General features: G+C 42.9%; 1 protein-coding gene across 2 annotated transcripts in view; it reads right to left on the reverse strand.

Annotated features, from left to right (window-relative positions):
* Window positions 1–24,816, reverse strand: part of Ubqln1 (ubiquilin 1) — a 38,334-nt gene that overhangs the window by 2,310 nt on the left and 11,208 nt on the right. The window contains exons 2-10 of one of the 2 annotated variants that reach the window (XM_021180090.1): window positions 18,432–18,583; window positions 16,051–16,166; window positions 13,197–13,459; window positions 12,157–12,315; window positions 11,791–12,034; window positions 4,742–4,884; window positions 2,387–2,470; window positions 1,115–1,230; window positions 777–942 (exon numbers count right to left, since the gene is read on the reverse strand). In XM_021180090.1, the coding sequence (XP_021035749.1) occupies window positions 777–942; window positions 1,115–1,230; window positions 2,387–2,470; window positions 4,742–4,884; window positions 11,791–12,034; window positions 12,157–12,315; window positions 13,197–13,459; window positions 16,051–16,166; window positions 18,432–18,583 (1,443 nt within the window). The remainder of the gene's footprint in view (window positions 1–776; window positions 943–1,114; window positions 1,231–2,386; window positions 2,471–4,741; window positions 4,885–11,790; window positions 12,035–12,156; window positions 12,316–13,196; window positions 13,460–16,050; window positions 16,167–18,431; window positions 18,584–24,816) is intronic. The other variant, XM_021180091.1, reaches the window with a different exon arrangement.

Genomic DNA, 24,816 nt, shown 5'->3' on the forward strand with positions numbered 1-24,816 from the left:
GGGCTTTGGATTTAATTCCCTGAAACCCCTTCTTTCTTTTCCCGCAAAAAGTAAAGCAAGCTTAATACATTTCACTACACTTCAGAGCCTTGTGAACTAGCAGAAACCATGCAGACAATTTAGAATTAGATACTTTCTTTTGTATTAATACTAAGTGTACTTCAATTACAATACCAGCTCGCCTGATAGCATGCCTGCTGTCCACAGAAGTTAGAGGAGATGACTAACTGTATTACAGATAGCTCTGAGCCTCCACGTACACACTGGGTATAGCATCTAGGCGCTCTGCAAGCACGGCCAGTGCTCGCTCTCAACATCCAAGCCAGCCTTCTCTCCAGGCCCCTTTAATGGTAAATTCTTAGGAAAGACAACAAATGTTCACAGGTGCAAAACTATCACTAAAGGGTCCACAACACACAGGAAGTGCTGGAGCAGTGGTCAGGTTCCAATAGGAAGCTTAGATAGAGCTGTTCTGAAACATTGACAATGTTTTTAGATTCTCCCTGATAAACTCTTATAAAATAAAACTTATTTCAAATGGCTTTGAAGAAATTACTTCAAAACTCATATTTTATAAGGCTACTTCTAAATACTATACCATTAGATTGAAGAATTCTTTCCTTTGTTATATGCTATAGCAACAAAATTTGTTTTTAGATTTATTATCCTTGAATGTGCTTTTCATTACTCTGAACAGGAAACGGCTGCTGCTTTCTTTTTGCCTTTTTTGAAAATTTGAAAAGGAGAGCAAGGTGGGTAGAGAAATGCATCGTTACCTGAGGATTCACCCCGGCAAGGGCCTGCAGCATCTGCTGGATAAACTGCTGGTGGCCTGGCTCAGCAGTGCCCCCTTGGGGGTTCGTATCTTCACTAGGTGCAGTGCTAGGTGCATTGGTTCCGGTAGAGCCTCCAGAATTGCCTGCTGCCAAGCCAGGAGCAAACCTAGGGAAAGCACAGGCAACCCCATCAGGTCACACCTTAACGGAATATTAGCTAGGTGTATTTTCTTAAAAACAAGCAGATGTAACTTTGAAAAGTGACTAAAAACAACTCAATAACCAAAATAAAAGGCAGAATGATATTAACTCTAGAATTCTCAGAGAAATGCGCCTACCCTGGGATGAGGCCGGGAGCTTCTGTGGCCAGCGTCTGCAAGCCCTGCTGGATCTGCAGCAGCGCCTGCATGGCTCTAGGGTTCGACATCGCTGAGAGCGTGTCGGGGTTCTGCATCTGAGGAGGAAGGAAGCCCAGCGGTTACGAAAGAACCAAAAGCAAGGCAGGCACATATTTCCAACTCCACAACATTTGGAAGAAAATCTAAAACCTTTTACACCCAGACACCATATTTCTTCCCAAGAAGAAACCCTCCTCCTCTTTGACAGCAAATTCCATACACAAACCATTACTCGACTTACTAGCAAGCCTGCCATAAAAGCTGTTTCCAGAGTGAAGACAAGAAGGAGCTATCCCAGAAGCCACATAGCCCCTTTCTCCTACAGAAGAAAGACATTTTCTATGCAATTCCAAATGCAAATTTATTAGATGGTGGTAACCTGATGACCATCCATGTCTTGTCTACTGCTATTCTAACAATCTTAGGAGTCGCCATCTGAAACAACCATTGCAAACCTGAAATCAATGCATTGTTCCTAGTTTAGCTTCTTGGCTTTCAAATCCCCATACCTGACAGACAAGGAGTTTCTACTGTGCAGTAGACCAAGGACAGTCACTAACCGTGGGTAATGACTTGCTGGCAGGGAGCGTCTACCACTGCAATAATAGACCAAGAACAATCGCTAACCATGGGTAATGACCTGCTGCCTAACGGTGGTTTCAATCAGGTAAGAACCCCGACAACTATCAGTCTCAGAAACACCAACACCACTTTTATGTTTCTAAATAACACTGTGACAATCTCGGGGAGTGTTTTTAAACCTTCCTTAGGTGATAACACCAACTCACTAATTCTGATTGTGAGAAAATGAGGTCTACTCCTAGAGAACAAACATTCTACTAATTTGGAAGAAAATGAGACATTACAACAAAAGCCAACCTGAGGGCAGCACCTTCTTATCACTCAAAACTAGTCCGAACTGTACAGTGTGTATAAAGATGCACTTCAAGGTTAGCACAGTGAAGGGAAATGGCCTATGATATCAACAAGGCGTTCAGAACCCTAAATCCTCATGCGCAAAAGCAACACAGTTCTCAACTCATAGGAGGAGTGACACGGTCCGGGAGGGTCAGGCTCAGTGCCTACTAGAGGGTGGAACCATACGCTCCTGTGCACTGTGCTATCTGTCAGCCATGGAGAAGGACACGCTCGCTCACCACCAAACCTTTCAAGCAGAGCATTACAAGGACAGCAGCATCTTCTCTTACTCACTTGTTGGAGGAAAGTTGGGAGCTGTTGTCTCATTTGTTCTTGAAGCTGAGGATTTCCAGCAAATAGGGGATTATTCAGCATCATCTATGGGGCAAGTATTCAAACAATTTTAACTGGAAATATCTGAAACAAGTAAGGTACCTGGTTTAATTTCTACCTTCCTCCAAGTGCCTAAATTGGCACTTAAAGGGAGGGAGAACAGAAATAAAAAAAAGTCAGGGAAGTTCTATCCACAAGGAGCTCAGGGGAAGAAATGAAGGGAAGGAAGGAAGGAAGGAAGAAGAGAAGAAGGAAGGAAATAAGGCAGGCAGGCAGGCATCTTCTCTTTCAACGAGAATGGTGGGTGATAGATGACATGCAGTGCCCTAAAAAAATAAAAGCAATTGTTTTGTCTCCTTTTCCTTGAACAAAGGTGAATTTCTGCCTTTGAAAGGAAAAAACCTGGGAATGCCAGGCTCTTAGGAAGATATGCTTTCTGCTACACTACAGAGTAAAAGAAACATCAATATGTAACAGCTTAAACATGGCTTGCTTAGAAACCTCAACACACAAACAGCAAGCACAGAGAACACCCAGGTCTGGGACCATTGGATCTGCCTGCCCACCACTAACAGTTGCTGTTAGGTCCAGAATAACCACAAAGCAGCAATCAACTTGTCAGAGAAATGGAGCTGCTAGGTGAAAACCAGCCCAAACGAGCACCAGCCGTCCTCGGGGAAGTGCTTAGATACCTAAGCCGCAGAGAGGTAAATGAGAAAGAACACCGAGATTAACTAATGTCTGGCTTCCACTTCACTAGCACCACAGTAGAAACGGGGGACACCTAGCCATCAACATATGACCAGTATTAACATGATGTGACTGCCTGGAGGTGAGACCGTCATGCACAATAAGCAAACCAGAAGCTACAAGGTTCAAAAAAGACAAATTGCATATTGCTTCCCGAAGATTACTGATGGCCCCTTTACCTGTCCAAAGTCTGGGGAGGAAATGATCTTTGCCCTCAATTAGGCAACCATACTAAATAACAACTGTCTGTAAATCCTGTCTTAAAAAAACGACTTCTCCCATCCCTCCTTCAAAGTGGATTATTTAATTTCAAAGCAGGAAACAGTTGGTGTCTTATGGATACAGAGCGTGCTTTAGAGTAAGCAGTAAATTACCAGGACCTGCTCCAGGCCAGGGACGCCTCTTTTTAAGTCTTCCAGGCAAATGCTCGTTTGTTACGAGGCTGTTAATCAGTAACCACATTTACTTTCATCTTAAATTACTCAACTAGTATAGAAAAAGCTTGTCTCTCACACACACTCACACATCTTTTTAGTTATCATACTTATTATATTTTCCTCACTTACCTGAACCTCCATTCCACAATTCAGTTTCTACATTTAACATAATTAAATATTTAAGTTGAAAAGAATACCCACTATGAACGTGAGCAGCGGCATCAGAGCACACTGTAAGCTGGGAAGGACTCTATCATAAGAGCATCACCTTGCACTGCCAGGGTTTTGCTTTACCGTTAGCAGACAACAGCTGGAAATACCCAGGTCCCCTACAGACAAGAGTGTGCTTACTAACGAGGAACTGTGAGGATAAGGCACACACTCAGGGTTAACTGAATACATACTTGAAAATACAGGTCACTTCACACACCTCCACATCTCAGGGACCCAAGTGACAAAAATGCTTAGCACGAATTAACATCAAGCACTTAATTAATAAATTCACAAAACCACACAACAACCCATACCATGCACGTTTTGAGATTAACATTATCCAGAAGCATTGTCCTTTAAGTATTTGTTGTTACATAAGTCATCACCAAGGACCGACCCTACCTCAAGGACATCTGCTATACCCTTGTATCAGTGTGGCTGCAGGAGTTTGAAAATAAAAACCATTTCATTCATTGTAATGAAAGAAGAGAAGCTTTTAAACGTAACTGAGAGTGCTGTAAGCACCCAGGGCACACTGTAAGCTACATTCTTCCAGCAGTGACTACATGGGTGCTCACTGTACACCCTCCAGCTGCTCAGGCACAGCAAGGGTGCTGCTGCTCCATCTCCAATCACAACCCCCACCCCGAGAGCTAGCAGCAAACACCACACTGTGGAGCAGCAGTGGTCAGAGCAGGTTCTCTAAAAATGTCTGCGTTTGTTTTTAAAAGTACATCTCATCAACAAATGGCAGACATGAGATTGTTTCAAGTATATCTGAACTAAAACTTCCCCCAAAGCTGGAGGTGCAGTGTGTCCACATCTCTAGTGTTCTGAGAGAGCACAAGCCAATGTTCGGAGAGGACACCACAGGCCTGTTTAGTTCAGAACACTCTCAGCACAGCCACAAGCTCACCTGCGCAGCAAGGTCGGGGTTCTGGCTCAGGGACTGCAGCATGCTCCTCATGTACGGGGCGGACAGCATGTTCTGCATGAGCTGTGGGTTCTCAGTTATCTGCTGCAGCAGGCTCTGCATTCCGGGGGTGTTGAACATACTAGCTAAAAATTTATTTAAAAAACAAAAAACAAAAAAACAAACGAAAAACCAGATTAAGACACACATTTATGTTTTAAGACACAGTATATACTGTTACTTTACATCCCCCCCTCCACACTTAGTAAGTGTTCATAGCTAAATAAAGTTGCTACCCAGTACTAGTTACTAAGCTCCATTTCAGAGCAACCTTTACTGTACTCAGTAATGGCTCCAAGGCACAAGAATTCTGACAGTGACACTTCAGAGGTCCAAAAAGAGCAAATTCGCCTACTTCAATAAAGAGAGAAGAGTTCTGACATAACACTGAGGGGGAAATGCCAGCATAATGTTAACCAACTATTTAATTCTTCATTTCATTCTGGATTCTGAACTAGTGTCCCTTTATCACTTAAGAATCTCCATTCATCTTTCTAATTTGCTGTGAGTCCCATGTTTGTGATGTTCCTATATTTGAAGTTTCAAGTTAGCTTTTCCACACTCTAAAGTTTAAAAATATCTTAAGACAATTTGGCAAGCTTCAGCCTACAAAAGCAATCTGGCTCTCACAATTTGTTTCTATATAGCCTACAAAGTGAGTATTGTTTTTACAGTTAAGAGAAATGTTAACTTCTGGGCTGGAGACTGCAAGGATTAAGAGTGCTTGCTGTTGCTCCTGCAGATATCCCAGATTCCATCCCTAACACTCCCTCCCATGGAGGCTCACAACCATCCCAGGGCATTCACACACTGCTACACACAGTATACATACATGTGTGCAGGCACAACTTCCGTACACATAAAGTAAAATCTTCAAAAACTCTTGAGTTCTCCTGAGGGCTGGATTAAGGGTATGTGCCACCACCAGCTGGCAAGACTATTTTCAAGGAAGGCTGCTAAGAATCTAGTGTTGACCCAGCCGGAGCTGCAGTGCGTCTTGACTCCTGTGTAAAGTCCTAAAACAGTACTGTACTGTTTACACGAGATCTGCCGAGTCCAGTCCGGCTTTAAGATCCCTTCCTTTCCAGAGCCGTGACATGCATGCTTGCACTGGAAAAAATAAGTGTTTTTGCTATTTAACTTCTTTTGATGGACATTCTCAACATTAAGTGTTAAAAGCATCAAGATGGTACATTAAAGACTCAACTTAAAAGTTGCAAAGTTGTCATTGTAGATAACACACTATTACAAAAACGAAGCCAACAGCCTCCTAGTGAGGTCATCTGATTAAAGCTGCTGCTCTGAGCCATTAAAGTGAGAACACTTCATCTTCCTCCAAAGGTAAGAAGCAAGTAAGAGCACAGAGCAGTTTCTTCATTTAAAGATGATGGGACTCCAATGTTTACGGACCCGTCTTGTCTTCAGAAACCTCATGACACTGTCTGGAACTAGATTCTGCATCCAGGATATCATTTCATATCATTATACTCCTCTGCCAAAATACAAGAATCCTTTCTTTACTACAGGTTTTCCCTTCGTAATAAAGGACTTTTCCTTCACGATTCAATTCCTCCTTATTTATATGCCAAGTGCTGGCAGTTGGTAGGGTTTGCAGGCACCCCTAGAAGCCCACATACATGAGAGAGAGAGGTGCTTGGTCCCTGGAACACAGCCCTTTGAAAAGTGTTGGGACCATCTAACAGATGGAGCTTCACAAAAGGAGAGTTAAGTCGTCACTGGGCCCCAGGAGAAAGCACAGGCACCCAACTTTCCATCCTCTCAAAAGCTAAGAACAAGGTGTCTGCGGGGCTGGAGACACAGCTCAACAGTCAGAGCGCTTCTGTGCTTTCAGGAACAGTTTGGTTCTCAGCACCTAAGTCGGGCAGCCTGCAGCTCCAGACGATCTAACAGGCTCTGTGGCCACATGGCCACACACCACACATCTGTGAATACTCATGGATGGAGAGATAAATTTTAAAGGTATTTTTTAAAGGTAACTATAGTGACTGGTCTAATAAAAGTAACCTCCATAGCCAGTCTGCTCTAAGAAATTAACAGGCTTTTAAGTCACCTTAGAACCAGCTTGGTCCTTACCTCCTGTGTCTCTAGATATGCAGTAATTGTAGAAGAGAAAACTAGAAACGCCCCATGAGAAGACGCTGAGATAGGTAGCAAGGTTCTTTTGAGGTCCATAAAGGTGAAGTTGTCCCTTTTATGTGGAAAACATGTCTGTTCTTCTTTCATTTTCCACCTCACCAAAGTTTCTCTGTTTAGTCCTGGCTGTCCTGAAACTCTGTAGATCAGTCCACCCTTGCTCTACCCCTTGACTCTCAAATGCTGGCCTTCACCAAACCTGGCCTTCTTTAACTCTTTGAAATCTACTGTCACATGATATTTGGTTAAAGGAATAGAATCTGAGTTGTACTCCCAGCCCTGGGAGGAAACAGGACATCAATCACCATGTAGCATAACCTTCTGGATGTATAATTATTACATATTTATATATAACAAGTATGTGTTATATATAATAACTATATTATCTTAAGAGTTCATTCAAGTGGGGGCTGGAGAGATAGCTCAGTGATTAAGAGCATTGTCTGCTTTTTCAGAGGTCCTCAGTTTCATTCCTGGCAACCACAGGTGGTTCACAACCATCTGTTTGTGATCTGATGCCCTCTTCTGTCATGGAGGTATACATGTAGACAGAGCACTCATATATCTAAACAAATAAAAATAATTTTAAAAAAGTTAATCAAGTGATTCTGCCAGTAACATGAACAACAGAATATCCACCACCAGCAAAGACTTATATCCTAGAGGCTTTAGAAATAACACCATCTCCACAAACATGTTGTTCAACAAAAATGGTCCCTTAGCCACTGTTTACAGTCATCTCTTAAGGATGTTTCATCTTCTATACCACTGTCTGAATTCATTCTATGGAAACCAAGGACAGGAAGTCAGGGGGCAGGGGTAACGTTCCCAGCAATAGCACAAACCCCAGGAGCTTCACATACACAGACCTTGAAGCCCACTGAGACTTACTAGAGAGAGAGAGAATGGTATACTACACGATACCAAGCTCTGTATGAACCAGTGAGACATGTGTTAAAAAAGAAATGCTAGATTTTATGCTAAAGAATGATAAAAGGGGGAAGCATCAGAAACTCCCAGAGGTGAAAGTGTACTTGTCAGCCAGAGGAAGGCAGCAGAGGTCAGAGCCAGGGGCTGGAGAAGCCCTGGACGCCGTGAGCTGATGCTGATTAATGGGCATCTTGGTTCTGAGGTCAATAATGCTCCAAAAAATGTACACAGGAGGAGTCTCGCTCATGAGGTTTCAGGAGAATATGGACACAAGGGAAGCCAGGCTACAGGCCTTTCCTTCATGGCAAAGGATCTGGTTGTACTCTGCCTTATCCTGGAGAATTGAGTGAATTGATATCTTGAGATTTGGCCTTGGCCAGAAAAAAAGAGTGAGTTCACAGTTACAAAGAAGCAATTGCCATTGTTAAAGAAATCAGAACCATTAGGGCTTTGTATTGTGGGGGTAGGCCCTGAGGGAAGACCCCACTCATCTAAAGGTCACCATAGCAAAATCCAATGTATTTAAAAACAGGCTAACTAACATCACAGACCCTCACATGAAGGTCACTGTAGCCATGTCCAAGAAAACCAGGCTACATATCATGTCAGCAGAATTTGGCATTTCCCTCCACATGGTACTGGTTTGTAGGCATGAAATTGGATCAAGGTTTGAGAAAGGAGGGGGGAGGAAGGGATGGAGAGAGAGAGGAAAGAGAAAAGAAGAGAGGAGGGGGGGAGGGAGCCAAGGCTAGCCCCTGAGAGGAGGCTTTGAGAGAGCACCTTGAGGGGTCAAGGTGAAGTCAAATTGGTGAGGAGACCTCAGATAGCAGGCTGCCCACCAGGGGGCGCTGTGAAGGCAGAGAAACAGTTATGTATGCATGCATGCTGCAAGTGGCAGAGCTCACAGAAGCAAGGAAGCCAAGCGATTACGTCACAATCCATCCCTCAAAGGCAAACATGAGCCTGCAGAATTTGGTGTCTGCAACTTGAACAAAAATTAATTCAAAATGATCGAGACCTTTATGTTTGACCCGATACCTTTAAGTTGCTAAGAAAACCACTTTAAGACATAGGCACAGGCATGGATTTCTCAGCAGGATTCCAGCAGCACAGGGAATAATCACAAGCGCTGGCAAGGAAACAACATGAGATTTAAGACACTTCTGCTCAGAAAAGGAAACACCACAGACGGTGTGTGTGTGCGCGAAGAAATGCAAAATTAAACAACAAACCTCAAATCATCCACTCAGTCTATCCAATAATAAACTGGGTAGACAATCCTCAAATGACATACAAGTACTTGAAAACGTTCAGCATTGGGCTGGAGAGATGGCTCAGCGGTTAAGAGCACTGACTGCTCTTCCAGAGGTCCTGAATTCAAATTCCAGCAACCACAGGGTGGCTCACAACCATCTGCAATGGGATGTGACACCCTCTTCTGGTGTGGCTGAAGACAGCTACAGTGTACTTAGATATAATAATAAATAAATCTTTGAGCCAGAGTAAGTGGGGCGGGAGCAAGCAGAGGTCCTGAGTTCAATTTCCAGCAACCACATGAAGGCTCACAACCATCTGTACAGCTACAGTGCACTCATATACATAAAACAAATAAATAAATCTTTAAGAAAAAAAAGGTCAGCATCCTTTGGTATCAGAGAAATGCAAACTAAGACTGCTTTGAGATTACAGCTTGCTGCAGCTAGAATGCTTGAGAAAAACCCTGGCAAGGATGTACGCAAGAAGCGCACTTAGTCACTGCACAAGGGAGCATGGACTTTTGTGGCTACTATGGAAACCAGTAGGGAGCACCCTAAAGAATGAACATAAAACGGTCACATGATCCAGCCACCCACTCCTGGGTAAGCAATGCTGTCGGGCTTTCACAACAGCCAGGCTCTAGAGCCAGGCTACACATCCCCCAGCAGACAGGCTGACACAGAACTCTCAGCCCGCCTTCTTTATCCATTGCCCAATCACAGGCTCTAGCCTTATCTTATGCCTGCCCTCACCTGCATATAGACAGCAATTCACAAACAGGCCTAAGATTTGGTTCAAAAAGCCAGAGCAAAACTCAAGAGAACGAAATAAATCATATTCAGCAACAACCAGGATCCCACCAACAGCAATTACCTAAGGGTGACATCAAGACCAATGCTTCCTGAAAAGTATGGACACGCCCATATCTCTGACTATGCCTTCGTTCACGCACATCACCAGCATCCCCATTCTACCTCAGCAGACAGCACAATTCCAAGTCCATCTGGCCTCTGCTAAAACCCAACATGGCGCTTTCATCTTATCTGAAAAGAATCTCAATTTTGTTATCCACGCTTCATTACCAGTTCCTATGGCTCTACATCTACAAAGTACAGAGAGACTAGATTTTTAAAAAAAAAGCCACACATAAGGTAGAAGGAAATACTTTTCAGCAAATCTGAGATACACACAGAATAAATTAATTTCAAAACTAGTGCAGACAGACACAAAATTACACCATGTAATCTATTTCTACGAATTTCTAGAGCTAAAGATCGTTTATTGACTGAAACAAAGAACAAACGAAGCAAGAGATACATGTTTGAATTCGTATGTCAGCAACTTAGGTGTTAGATATTTAAATCTGAACGTCTTCATGTTATACTGTGCGTGTGTCTAACAATCGCAGTACAATCACTAAGTGGACACGCGGCTTATCTTCCTACTTTCAGTCACTCTGCCATCATTTCATACATCCTGGGTCATTAATTTTGACTCCCCCAATATACTAGTTACTTTTATGTAACTGTGACAAAACAGTAGATATGATTTTTCCTTTTCTAAAAGAATTATGTATTTCATGTATATGAGTAGAGTGCACCAGATTCCATTACAGACGGTTGTGAGCCACCTTGTGGTTGCTGGGAATTGAACTCAGGACCGCTAGAAGAACAGTCTATGTTCTTAACTGCTGAGCCATCTCTCCAGGTCACACCCCTTCCCTACCTTTTTTGAGACTGAGTTTTTCCGTGTGTAGCTTTGGTTGTTCTTGAACTCACTCTGTAGACCAGGCTGGCCTTGAACTCACAGAGCTCCTTCTACCTCTGCCTCCCGAGCTAGGATTTCTAAGAGGAATTTATTACGGCTCTAGAGACATCAGTCCACAACAGCAGAGAAATCTTGGCAAAGAATGACAGCTCACATTATGGCAACCAAGAAAGGAGCAAGGGCAGAGATACATGCAAGGACCCTACCCGCCTGTCTAGTGACCTGCCTACCTCCTAAATTTTCAAAACCTTCCTTCAAGGTGACAACAGTTGAGGCTTTAACACATAAGCCTGGGAGGGGCACTTCATTCCAAACCAAAATACCCAGTATATGTTCTTTGAATAGCAACCATTTTGTCATCTTAAAATATGTTATTCCCCTTTTTACATTTTCCCAGGAATGAGCTCTGGAGATGTTCTATATAGCATGGTAACTATGTTTGATCATATCACAATGAATACACAGATCAAGGCATGTTGTGGGTGTAGAGACAGTAGCAGTTGAGTGAGAGAGAGAGAGAAAGAGAGAGAGAGAGAGAGAGAGAGAGAGAGAGAGAGAGAGAGAGTGAGCGAGCTTACTGCTCTCACAGAGAACCTGGTTCAACCCATATCACCCGAGTGATGGCTCATAACATGTACAACTTCAGTTCTAAGGCATCTGACACCTCTTTCTGATTTCCAGGAGGCTCCTGTACACATATGGCATACACACACACACACACACACACACACACACACACACAGAGTTAAATAAATAAATAAATATTAATTCCACCCCTCAAACAACCCTAAAAGTCCGCAACAAAGAGTCTTCATAAAAGGGATGCACACAGATACATAAATGGTTTCAGCACCAGTCTTGTTATCAATGCGAGGCACACATACCTCCTGCGCCAGGCACCAAGCTTGGGCCCGAGGTGCTCTGTCCAGTAGGGGTACTGGTGGCCGTGCCACCAGAGGTGCTCACGGTGTTAGTGGTGCTGCCAGTGGTAGCCGAGGCTGGTGAGCTCTGGGAAGTCTGCGGAGCCCACGGGTTGGGGAGCGGATCCCTGTTTTCTGTCCGAGAAGGCTGAGTCCCTTCTGCCGAGGATGAACTGCTCACTAAGGATGCAAATGGATTACCACCAAACTGTAATTAAAAAAAAACATCAATTATACAATGATTTTTCAGTACAGCCACATTCTGCACATAGCAGTACCCTTAGTCACAGACTGTTTACGTTAGGCCTGAGCCTGGGCACGAGTGCTCACCTGTTCTTGCGCAGCATTCAGCATAGGCTCCTGGATATCGGTGTACATGCGCCGTAAGGCATTGTAGCCCCCAGGAATACTTTCTAGGTTGCTCAAGGCTCGGTCCTGGTTTCTCATCATTTCCTGCATCATGGCTGGATTTCTCGCAAGTTCCAGTGTCTAAGAAAGAAATCTCCAGTTTAACAGGAAGCACCGGACCTATTCAAGGACTTCCCTCCGCATTCAGCTAACGCCTGTGGGAGGCACGCGTGCTAAGTTCTAGGCAGACACACTGAACTTTAAACAGTTGGGTTTTTTTTGTTTTTTGTTTTAAATCAGGACCCCAACTGCCCAGCACTGCTTGCCTTGGCCTGATCTCATCTGCTCAGTTCCTGGAATCAAAGCTGTGTGCCACCAACCCAATCTATTCACTGAAAATTTTTTTCATACAATATATTTCAGGCTGGAGAGATGGCTCAGTGGTTAAGAGCTCTGACTGCTCTTCTGAAGGTCATGAGTTCAAATCCCAGCAACCACATGGTGGCTCACAACCATCCATAATGAAACCTGGTGCTAGACAGCTGCAGTGTACTTACATATAATAAGTAAATGAATTAATATATATATAAAACACACACACACACACACATATATATATTTTTTGATGGGTTTTTCCTTCCTCAAAATGGTTTTCTATTTTATTTGAAATGTGTAAGGAGCAAATGTATAAGGTGCTGACATTACCTCTCTACCCTGCATTCCAGGACCCACACCACCTCCACCACCAAAGGAGAAATCAGCACAAAAAGCCTGTCTCTAAGGAGAGTTTGTAAAGAATTTTCATGCATAGCAGAAAACTCAGAGCTCAAACAAACAAAATTAATATTGTTTTGCTGAGTTTCCCTAAATAATGGTTGGGATTCTCTTTAACTTTATAATAAATACACAAGGCAATCTCTGGAACCACAGAAAATGACATTTTATATTTACATACATACACACACATAAACACTTTTTTTTTACTTTAGTTTAAGTAAAAAAAGAACTACTTTTCTACATACTTGTCTCATTATATCTGGATTATTAAGCATATGACTAATCTCTGGATTTCTCTGTATCAACTGTTGCATCTGTGGATTGGCCATAATCAATTGCCGCATCAGGTCAGGATTTGAGAGCATGCTCTGGACAAAGGGATTTTCCATGATCTGGACCATCATTTCAGGGTTAGACAAAAGTTGCCGTTGCATTTGGCTCTGGAGTTCAGAGAAGTTGGTGGTGTTTAAACCCAAGCTGCTAAGACCTGCAAGTCCTCCAAGCCCACCTTAAAAGAGGAAAAAACAAAAAATGAAAATCAGAAGTCAGTGCTAAAAGATGAAGAAATCATTAACTCTTTATTTTAAAAACCATTAAAAACAAAACAATTCCTATCATTCATTTATAAAGTCATACTTATTCATTGTAAGTTATACATTATTCATTATACTTATTTATTATACTATTCGGCTTTAATTCCTATGCTACGGCTTAGGTGTGAAGTGTACACACTTAGGTATGGTGACACAGATGAAGGTTATCATGGTGCTAATGAGCCAGTAGCTCAATGGGCTATTCAGTGCAGTACATTTGAAGGGACTTCCTGATGCTAAGATAGGGGACTTCTGTATGTGTATTAAGAAGACATACTTGTACTCCCATACTGGACAAAGAAATCTGCATGCACACCCTGCTAATAGCCTACAGCACACACTACTGATGGTTTGTTCAGAGTTAACCTCAACCACAGAAGACCAGAGGCTCTTGTTAATATAACCCTGATACCAGCAGACACTAATTATTCTGTTTCAAGAACTGTTTGAAACCAGACACCCAAGGACTAGGAGATGAATGAAAGGAATAAAAAGACATAGTCATTTGGCCCACTCTCAATTGCTGACTACCTGACCAGAGACAAATCTGAGCTCTGAAAGGATCATCCACCTTGTTTCTGTTCTCCCCAACCCCATATAATTTGCTGGCTGAAGATTAGATGTGGCCCCAGATTACCAGCTCTGAAATAAAGCACAATTTATAGCTCAAACTGCCTGTTCTCATTTGCCTTTGGGGTGGCAGGCAGAAGTGAGACAGCGGCTATCCATGAAGACCAGCTCTCATACTGCATCCTCCCTGCCATACCACAGGCCTTTACCCAGTAGTAGTCTACCAGCTGGAAACCATGTGCCAAAACAAACTACCCCACTTCAACTGCTTCTTCCCAGTGTTTGTCACAGGGGACAGCCCCCAACCCCAAACACATTCTACAATCAAAATTAGCCAAATTCTCACTTTAATATTTAACAAAACCAACCAGACATATTTTTAAAATCTCTCTAGCATAATAAAACACATTTATTCCTTCTTGATCTTTCACAGGGTTCCTAAAAGCTTAGGCAGTCACTTTGAGTGCCTTTTTGTTATACACAGCAGGCCCCACAGGCCACTACACTGAGGAGGGGTAAGACTGAAAGCACCCTGGGAATGATCCAAGATGGAGCTGATCACCAAACGGCCTAGTGGATTAAAGGTGGGACTTTCAGCCCCATCCTGCAGTCATGGCAGGAGAGAAGTGCAGCAGCCAGAGGCTCATCTGTGTGCGTACTGTGCACTCGCTACACAGCAGCCATGCTCTAAAGCGTGTGTTCTGTATATTGGCATACAATAATTGAGTCACCCCAAAGTTTTCATGGAAAGGGCAGAAGGTGTGGTTCCCAATATGTGAAAGTGAGACCTAAGGAAAACTACTAGCTACAGCCTTAAGGGCTGGTAAAGACATTTAAGCTAGTCTTCAGCCCAACCTTTGTCACCTTCACAACATTTTTCCTCACCAAAATCTCAATCTTTGCAACTGAGGAAAGAAGAGCAGTGTAGGGGAAGAGTCGGCAGGGAGGAGACCAAGGTGGCTTGGGCTGAGAGAAAAGATGCTTCACTGCCAACACTCAGGAGACAGTTCTTTCATGTGTTCAGGGGACTTCCAAGGTTTTTTTTTTAATGGTTGATTTATTTGTTTTATGTATATGAGTACACCATTGCTCTCTTCAGACACACCAGAAGAGGGTATCAGACCCTATTGCAGATAGTTGTGAGCCACCATGTGGTTGCTGGGAATTGAACTCAGGACCTCTATTGAAGAGTGGTCAGTGCTCCAGTCCAAGATTTTTTTTTAAGTACTAGATTTAATTATTTTATATTTTATGTCTGCATGTTTTCCTGCATGTTTGTTGTGGGTACCACATGCATTCCCAGTGCCCCCGGGATCACAAGACAGTGCCAGATCCCTTGGAATGTGAGTTACAGATGGTTCTGAGCCTCAGAATGGGTGCTGGCTACTGACTGAGCACTTGCTCTGCAAGAGCAAACAGAGCTGTCTCTCCAGCCCCTAGGTCAGTCCCATCCAGAGTGATGATGCCACACACCTACAGCCTCCACACCAGGAGGGCCAGAGTGGGAGGAGTTTAAGGGAGCTCAGCCACATTTGCAAGATTTTCTTCAAACAAAACACAAGAGAAAACAAGAACAAACAACTAGGAGAGTCACCGGGTACCTTTCTTGTATAACTAAAAACCATTATTTCTGAATTCATCACAGCTCAGCATGAATTAACTATATCCTCTGATGCAATTATGTGGTAGTCAGATTATACATATACATAGGCTACATCACGTTTATTATAAAGAGGAGGCTTGTCACTTACTAAAGATAAATACGAGCTAAACTCACTTGTATCCCAAATCACTTTTAAAACATGATTAAAGAAGCAAACCACATAAGATTGTAAGATTGTCTGTCAAACGACTTATGTCACTTTAGTTAAACTACCCTTGCAGGAAGAGAACATTTTACTCCATGTATGCATGCACACATGCACGCACAACTTACCTACGCCAAAGGAGCTGTTAGCAGCAGAACCAGACGTGGGGTTGCTATCGGGAGCTGGTGAGCTGGTCACAGTGTTTCCAGGGGCATTTGTTTGCTGAGCTGAATTATCTTGCGGCCTAGTGTAAATAATTAAATAATAATGCAGGATGCAGAACTCATTATTTTAAAAAGAATTAAAATTTCAATAATCAGAAAAACGAAGAGTAAGCTCTTGTAAACAGAATGCCATCAATACTTTGCCTGAAATGACTGAGCATAACAAACAAATATTGAGAATACAGTAACACTTTAAGAAACTACTACTGCCTCTCTTCTCTGACTACAATATACATGAAATGTGTCACTGTTTTCAATCACAGTGATTATATAGGAAGGCCAAATAGTTATCACCTCACAGAAGGCCACCATCCACAGAGCTCAAACAAATTATTTTCTAGTTCCACAGTGTTGGGAGTAGTTTAACTTACATTCTTGAAAGTGTTAAAGGTAAAAAACTTAATACAGCAAAGGGCGGCACAGCAGTTAAGATCACTTGCTGCTCTTCCTGAATGTTGAGTTTCCAGCACCCACATCAGGTGGCTCACAACCACTTATAACTACTACAGCTTCAGGAGAATCAGATGCCTTCAAAGGCACTCATGTACACATACCCACACACACAGACACACAATGTTCAGGCATAAAAGCCGATAGACTGTCAAGGCATCGGCTGTGACAAAGGGGAGAGTTGCTGGCTGAGTGGGCTGGTTCTGCTATCACTCTGTAACTAGGCAAGAGTCTCTCGTGTCTCCCCCTTTGGCTGCCAGGCTACTGATATAATGATCCAAGGAGCTGAACTTTCTCTGCAACTCCATGCTGGGAGGAGGAAAAGCTGGAGACGGAGACCTGGTGCCAACCACAGGGCAAGCCTGCCAGCTGGAATGTGATTTCCTTTGACAACTGGGTAGGTAGGCCACCTTGTAGGAGACTGAAGCCAAGACAAAGGTGGGTCACTAGGCAGGGCCTCTCTTTTCCCAGGATTACTTAGTTATGTATGCCTCTCACCCTCTATTTAAACCTAACCTTATGTCATGACTCAGAAGATAGGGGGTGGCAAGGCTGTCACTGGTCTCCATCTTGTTCTTCTCAGTGTGACATTCAATGGATTTTTCTTCTCATCATCAGCATTAGTTGTCTGTTTCAATAAGGACAAGGAGTGGAGCCAGCTTGTTCAGTTGGCCAGGGCTCTGACACTAACCACTGGGTGCCATCTTTAGAGTTCTTTAGAGCAGCAGGCTTTATTAAAGAAGTCTCTCTCATCTGACACCAATTTGATTATGAACCTTACCACATCATTTACTGATTCAAAGGTCTGGTTTTCACTTCAACATCTCAGAAATCATAATCTACCTTACACGTGCTTCACATCCCAGCATGAATCACCATGTCCGCGTATGTGTGCTCTGTGCTATACCACTCTCATGCAAGAAGCTATCAAGTACACAGGAGCACAGGAAGAACACACTTCCTCATCAGGTCTTAGGGGAACAGCCCAAAGCCTGCTAGGCTATGCATGACCGAGACGCTGCTCCTAGAGCAAATGCTACAGCAAGCTCTTGTAAGATACTTCACTGCAATGCTTTCAACTGCAGTCTATATATAGCAAAGGAAGCATTGGCAGAACATAAGACCAGCGGTTCTGAGTGAGTGCACCTGTGACCCCAGTGCTCAGGAGGCTAAGGCAGGAGGAGCAAATTCATCCCTGGCCTGGACTAGACTGACCTTCCGTCTCTAAAAGAAACCCAGTGTGGCAATACAGTCACAGACTCAGGCTGACCCCTGCTAGGCAGCATGGCAAGTCAAGGCTAGCCACAAAGGTAATACTAATAAAATGCTAAGTTTAGGAGGCTCCTGTCATTTACTCCATTACGTCATCTTAGATGATTTGTATAGTGGAATGAGATTAAGAAAATTCCAAATTCAAGTAAGTCTGATCAAGTTTCTTTACTAATGATGAAACAAAATTTTAGATGGTATCCAGAACAATAATAAGTTTCTTTCAAAAATTTATCAGACATTAATGATTTACACTCTGCTAACATGTTACAGAAACCATGTCTAAAACTTTCCCTAAAGAAAACAGCTAAAAAACCAAGTTGTTACCTAACTCAAAATGTTCTACATAATAACCAGCTGAATTTTGCAAAGTATTAAATGGGGGCAGGCTCAGGATCTGCATCCCAACCCTCCCCACAGAAACATTCAGATACTAGGAAGGCATGGAGTCACAATGTTGTTTTTCACCAAACAATCAAGAGATACAAAGAAAGGTACTTTAAACGGTTTAAATACTAACAAGGAAAGCTCCTTAGAGCCTGAACTGGTTATTTAAACAGACATACCTGTTCTGTGTTTTGATGACAAGGTGAACCGTAAGTCCATCATGAATCCCATGCTGACTCAGAGTATCTTGATCTTTTAAAATTTTTCCAGCAAATATCAACACAAGTTGGTCAATATGAGATTTGAAACGTTTAGAGATTTCTTCTTTGAACTAAATAAGATAAAAGAATAAATTATATATGTGTTTTTAATAACATAGAAGTTTGTACAGTATCACCCAGACTGATTTGTAGAAGTTCCTCCAGAGGCCCTACTAAGCATGCTGCATCTCCTCCTCAGCGTGCAACCATCCCTTCTCTAACAGGAAGGACCCACTCCAGATGTCAGGGCTGTGGTTCCTGCACAGATGGAGACGACATGGTGTTTGTTTCCTTTTGCCAACAGGACCCAATGTAGTTGGGGTCACAAAAGGGCTTTGCTAATAAACTTATTGTAGCTGTCCCCCCAACCTCCATCATTAGCCCCTCTCTTTTGAATTCCAGTACACACACACTGGCAAGCTCACATTCGCAGCCATTTTTACTATCCTTATCACTTCTTTCATTCAATGCCTATTGCCAAGCAGTACCACCGAAAAGCAAATAGGAAACAGGGAAATCTTTTCCAGAAACTCAAATAAACTATAAACAGAGAAAGCACAAAGACAGTTAAAGAAAGCTTTCTAGAACTGAAAACCAAAAGAAGAAATATTAGGAAGAAATCAGGAAAACCTGCAGGAGAGCAGAACAGCCTGCAATGCAGAGGAAGAACAAGACACTGCAGACAAATGCTTACCATCCCTTAAGTCTCTACTAAATATCCACAGTATCTGGGCTTCATTCAAATCAGAAAACCTCAGAGTGGCCTGGGAACCCACAGTAACAGACTATACCAGAGCACCACAGTTGAAACCTAAAGAATCTCTTCATTACAAGTCTACCCACTGTGTTATAGAAGCCAGCACTGCCACAATAAAACGTGTTACACAGACATGAATCCAATGAAAAAGGTTCAGTGTTCCAGACTGGAAATACTTCTTTCTGGAAGCCACTAAGTTGTCTTTAACATCAGTAAGTGACCCTAATTTAAAAATATCTCAAATCTAAAATGTGTCATAAGGAGGGAAACTCAGCATCTGCACATCTAAGGCTCAAAGCTCTCACAGCAGCCGGGCGTGGCGCGCCTTTCATCCCAGCACTTGGGAGGCAGAGGCAGGTGGATTTCTGAGTTCGAGGCCAGCCTGGTCTACAGAGTGAGTTCCAGGACAGCCANGGCTACACAGAGAAACCCTGTCTCAGGAGAAAAACAAAACAAAAAACAAAAACAAAAACAAAAAAACTGTCACAGGACCATCAGGAAGAAGGCAGTGAGAGAAAACACTGCTGCCTGTCATAAGCAAAGCACTCTGCACATGTATTTATATACGAACAAGACTCTCAAGGTAAGCCTCAGCACTCACATACACCTATCATTCTGGGTGGTTGCTTTGCTTCTGAGACAGGAGGTCACTCTGTAGCAGAGAGTGACCTCAAACTCCCAGTGGAGCCTCCCCAGTCCTGGCATCACAGGCTTGAGCACGTCACCTAAAAACATGGATTTTACAACCTACCTTCTCAACTCATACACAAACAAACTTTTGAAAAGGCCAAAAAGCATATACACGTAAAATGTACTACAGTAAATATTCTGGAACTTTCTCATCTGAGCTCCCCTTCCCATTTGGAACTATATGTTATATAATCTTTTTGTTGCTGGTGATTTTTTGAGAAAGGTCTCTACATAGCCCTGGCTATCCTGGATCTCATTATGTAGACCAGGCTGGATTCAATCTCACAGAAATCCACCAGCTTCTGCAGGTAATTAAACAAGTGTGCCAACAGACTTGGCTATGTGATATATAATCTTTTTAGCCTAGGTATTTCCAAGTGACAAAAAAAAACAAACAAACAAACAAAAAAACCAATCTTGCGGGGCGTGGTGGTGCACGTCTTTAATCCCAGCACTTGGGAGGCAGAGGCAGGTGGATTTCTGAGTTTGAGGCCAGCCTGGTCTACAAAGTGAGTTCCAGGACATCCAGGGCTACAGAGAAACCCTGTCTCAAAAAACCAAAACAAATAAAATAAAATAAAATGCATTTAATACATAAAATGAGAAAGTTGATCTATATCAACTGTTTTAATCTTAAACTCAGAAAGGCCCTGATCTCCCTCACATTCTGAAGTAAATAACTGGCCACCATGGCTGGGCCATCGAGATGGCTCCATGCATAAATGGGCTTGCTGCCAAGCCCAGCAACCTTAGATCTATCCCTGGAAACTTCATGGTAGTAGGAGAGAACTAGCCTTTGACTTCCACATTTGTATTGTGGTTCCCACATGTGCGCGCACAAGCACACAAACACACACACACACATTAATAAACAAGTATAGTTCTATAGCACTTTATAGTGTTGGAAGATTTGAAGGTAAGATGCTAGACCTAAGGCACACTCCTACTTTTGCCTCCAAATTCCAACACAAAAGGATGTTTTTAAGCTTCACCAGGCATTGTGACACAAACATTTAATCTCACCTCAAGGGAAGCAGAGGCATGAAGCTCTACCCAGGAAATTCCAAAACAGCCAAAGCTACACAGTAAGACTCTGTGTCTTCAAATATATATAGCTCACATGCCATATAATATGGCCACTTAAAGTGTGTAATTCAAAAGTCTTCAGTGTATTTAGAAATAGGCTGTCAATTTCAGAACACCCTCATTCTCCAAGAGAAACCAGTACCCGCTATCACTTTCCTGTGCACTCATTAATTCCATCCCCATTTCCCAAAAAGCCCCACTAATTTACATTCATGCCTATAAATTTGCCTATTTGGTATCACTCACTCATACCCTTAACCTACTCAGTCGTCTGGGTGGTCCTTGGTACTGACTTGATAGTGTATTTTCAGGGTACTGCACACTGAAGTTCCCAGAACAACAACAAAACCAAACAGCGTACCTGTACTTAATGACTATGGACACTAAGACCATTGCAGACCAGAGACACTGTCTTAAAGTCTTAGTCTCTTTGACTGTCATTCACTCACGGCTCACTTCTGTGTCTAACCTAGTATCACTGAATCAAAACTCTTGGAATGTATTAGTAGGTTACTGTCCTCCTCCAGCCCAAACCCTAAGAAGCTGCTGGGTGGTGGTGGTGTCCGTCTTTAATCCCAGCAGTTGGAAGGCTCTGGCAGGAGGATCTCTGAGTTTGAGGCCAGACCAGTCTACTGAGGAACTGAGTTCCAGGACTACACAGAGAAACCCTGGGGTTTTTTTGTTTTTTGAGACAGGGTTTCTCTGTGTAGCCTGGCTGTTCTGGAACTCACTTTGTAGACCAGGCTGGCCTCGAACTCAGAAATTCACCTGCCTCTTCCTCCTGAGTGCTGGGATTAAAGGCATGCGCCACCACACCCGGCTGAGAAACCCTGTCTTGAAAGCCAAAAAGAAACAAACAAATCCAAAAAGTAAGAAACCATTATATCTAAAAAACCATCTGAAACAGCAATTTCCTCTCTTCACTGTACCCACCTATCTGTGATCTCCACCAATGTAACGGACAGAACTACTTTATTTTATACTGAAACATCTTGTAACTACCTCCACAGCAGACCTTGCCTTTCAAGATACCCTCAGCAATGTTCCTGGGCCATAGTCAAGTTATATTTAGTCTGTGTTCTGCATCACCATTTCTTTCTGTAGCTCCCTCATCTCTACAGCATCCCTGGTGACTGCTGGTGTCCGTTCATCTTACTTTCCTCCTAGCTCTACCGGAGGGAAGGCTGCCAGAGCCTCACCAACAGCTTTGACCTGTATTCTCCTGATAACACAATGGTGCTGTGCACCTTTCTGCATGCTCACCACCCACCTTCCTTGTGTGTGTGAATGTGGTGACTGCACACATGGACTAAACTCAGGTCTTCACACTTGCAAGCAAGCTTTGCCCAAGATTCCCCATTTTCTTGAAAGCTGAAAACTAGCAAAACACCCAATCTCTTATAGAGCCATTTCTCACCTCATTTCACACAGCCCTCAGAAACCAAAACTAGTAAAGGAAGCGAAGGAAAAAAAAAAAAAAAACCAAAACCAAAACAAAACAAAAAAAACAGGATTGCTCCTCAACAGAGAACACCATCAGATCTAGTTAGTGTTTCATGTGGGCTCTAGGGGGCGTGGAGGGAGGCAAGGCTGGATGGGCATGATCTAAATACATATAGAAACAAACACACATTTTCAAAGAATACAAAATATGACTTTAGAAAGCATCATCTGTAAATGGGAGGCTGAATCAACATGTGGGTAAGTCAAGTATCACCTAGGTTAACTGACAGGGAACAGCCACAGGAAACACCAGAAAGGCATGTCAACAGCATCCCTCCATGGCAAAAGTCAGCAAAGGAAACAAAACAAGCCCCTCCCTTCATCTGTAAACAGAAGTGTGACTACAAACTTATGTCAAGCACAGCCTTAAACTAAGAGCCAGTAGAGGGTTCCCTCTAAAATCAGTTACAGAGCAGAGCTGTGCACTGGGGACACCTGGTCTTCAAAGCCCTGGTCAGTGCAAGGAAAAGGGAAAGAAAAAGAGGGGCTGGGAACCTGCTCTCATCAGTCTCTAGCCATTGAAGTGTCCTACTGTGTGCCACTTAAAACATCTTTCAAGAAATTAGAAGATGAACAGATGAGGCAAAAAAAAATTTGCAAAAGGCATATTTGATAACCAGCTATTGTCCAAAGACACAAAGAATGTAATCATAAAACTTGACAATCACAATCCAGTTTCAAAATGGGCCAAAGCAGGCACTTCACCAGAGATATCCAGGCAACAAATTACCTTGAAAGATGCTCCCCCATCAAACCAGAGAGATGTAAGACTAAAGCAAAGAGATAAACAACAGACATTCGCTAAAACACCCAGAACTCATAATACCCACAACACCAAGTGCTGGCAAGGGTATGGAGCAACAGAAAAGCCTTCACGGGGTGAGACTGCAGAATGAAGGGCCACTGCCTAAACACACTCTCAGAATGAGATTCAGCAACCACTCCTTTATATTTACAAGCTATTCACTTTATAACCTTCATGCATATCTACAAAGGTTTCGCTCATAGTTGTCAATTCCTCAGTAGATAATGTGTAGTGCGTTCAGATAAGCACTGAAAAGAAGTGCACTCTAAAGTCATGAAAGGATGTGGAGGGACTTTAGATGTATATTACCAAGCAAAAGCTGACAAACCTACTATGTGACTCCAACCCACTGACCAAGCTCAGGCCCAGGCCCTTCTGCAGGCTAGGCAAGTTCTCCACCACTGAGTAGCACCATCTCCCAGGCCCCACCTGTTTGCACTTACAATTATAAACGTTTTTCCAAAGGGAGGATTAGTGACCTAGGGTTTTATATCCAATAAAAGTCCCCCAGAATTAAACTAAAATGTAAAGACAAACATAGCGGCTCACAGGATCTTTTTCTTACTCAGAAACAGAGACTGTGACACCCAGTAGGCAGGCAGTTTAGGAACTGTAACAGCGTCCCTCAAGGACAAGAAAACCATCCTGGATGAAGGAAGAAAAGTGAAAAACTGTACAGCCAATTCTTCATCAATGCCAATTTTATGAAGTCCTTATATACCTTGTGTCATTTGACAGAGACCAACCAAGAAAGAGAAAGGTGTGGAATCCGGGGCATGCAGAGTTAAGAGCTCTAGGATCTATGTATTATTCTCCAAGTAGCACATACTTCCTGATGGGGACAATTTATAAAATCCTTGGAGAATCTCCAAAGGACATAAAAATAGTATATACCTGTCAACCTAAAAAAGAGGCAGCTGGAATCAGGCAAACAACTTGATCTGAGAGCAACAGGAGAGATGCGCACAACAGGTAGGATAAACAGAAACCAATGTCCCCAGGACCATACTGCTGGATTTAAACACAACTTCTTCATACTGCCAAAAAGAGAGGAACTAGCGCTAAGGCTGTGGCTGATCAGCTGGGCCAGTGCTTGCCTAGCCCATACGTAAAGCTGGGTTAAATCCTCAGCATGCCCAGCAGGGGTTGGAGGGAAGGGGGGAAGAATGTGGGGCATCTCAGGCAGATGTGGTGACCCCTGTGAGCTCAGCAGACATCCTCTTTAAGATGGAGGTCTACATAGTAACCCTGGTCTACCTGTACATGTGCCTGCGCAAACGCACACAATTATTTAAAAAAACAACTCAAAACAAAACTAGTGGCCGATCCACTTCCTCAATAAGCATCTTTTGAAGCACATTTAACAAAACAGGCTGACACCGGGTCAAAATTCATCGACACACTTCAAAAATTGGAATCTTTTTTTTTTAATTTTTAATATTTTTTATTACATATTTTCCTCA

The sequence above is a fragment of the Mus caroli genome, chromosome 13 (genome assembly GCF_900094665.2).
Source record: "Mus caroli chromosome 13, CAROLI_EIJ_v1.1, whole genome shotgun sequence".
Taxonomy (NCBI): Eukaryota; Metazoa; Chordata; class Mammalia; order Rodentia; family Muridae; genus Mus; species Mus caroli.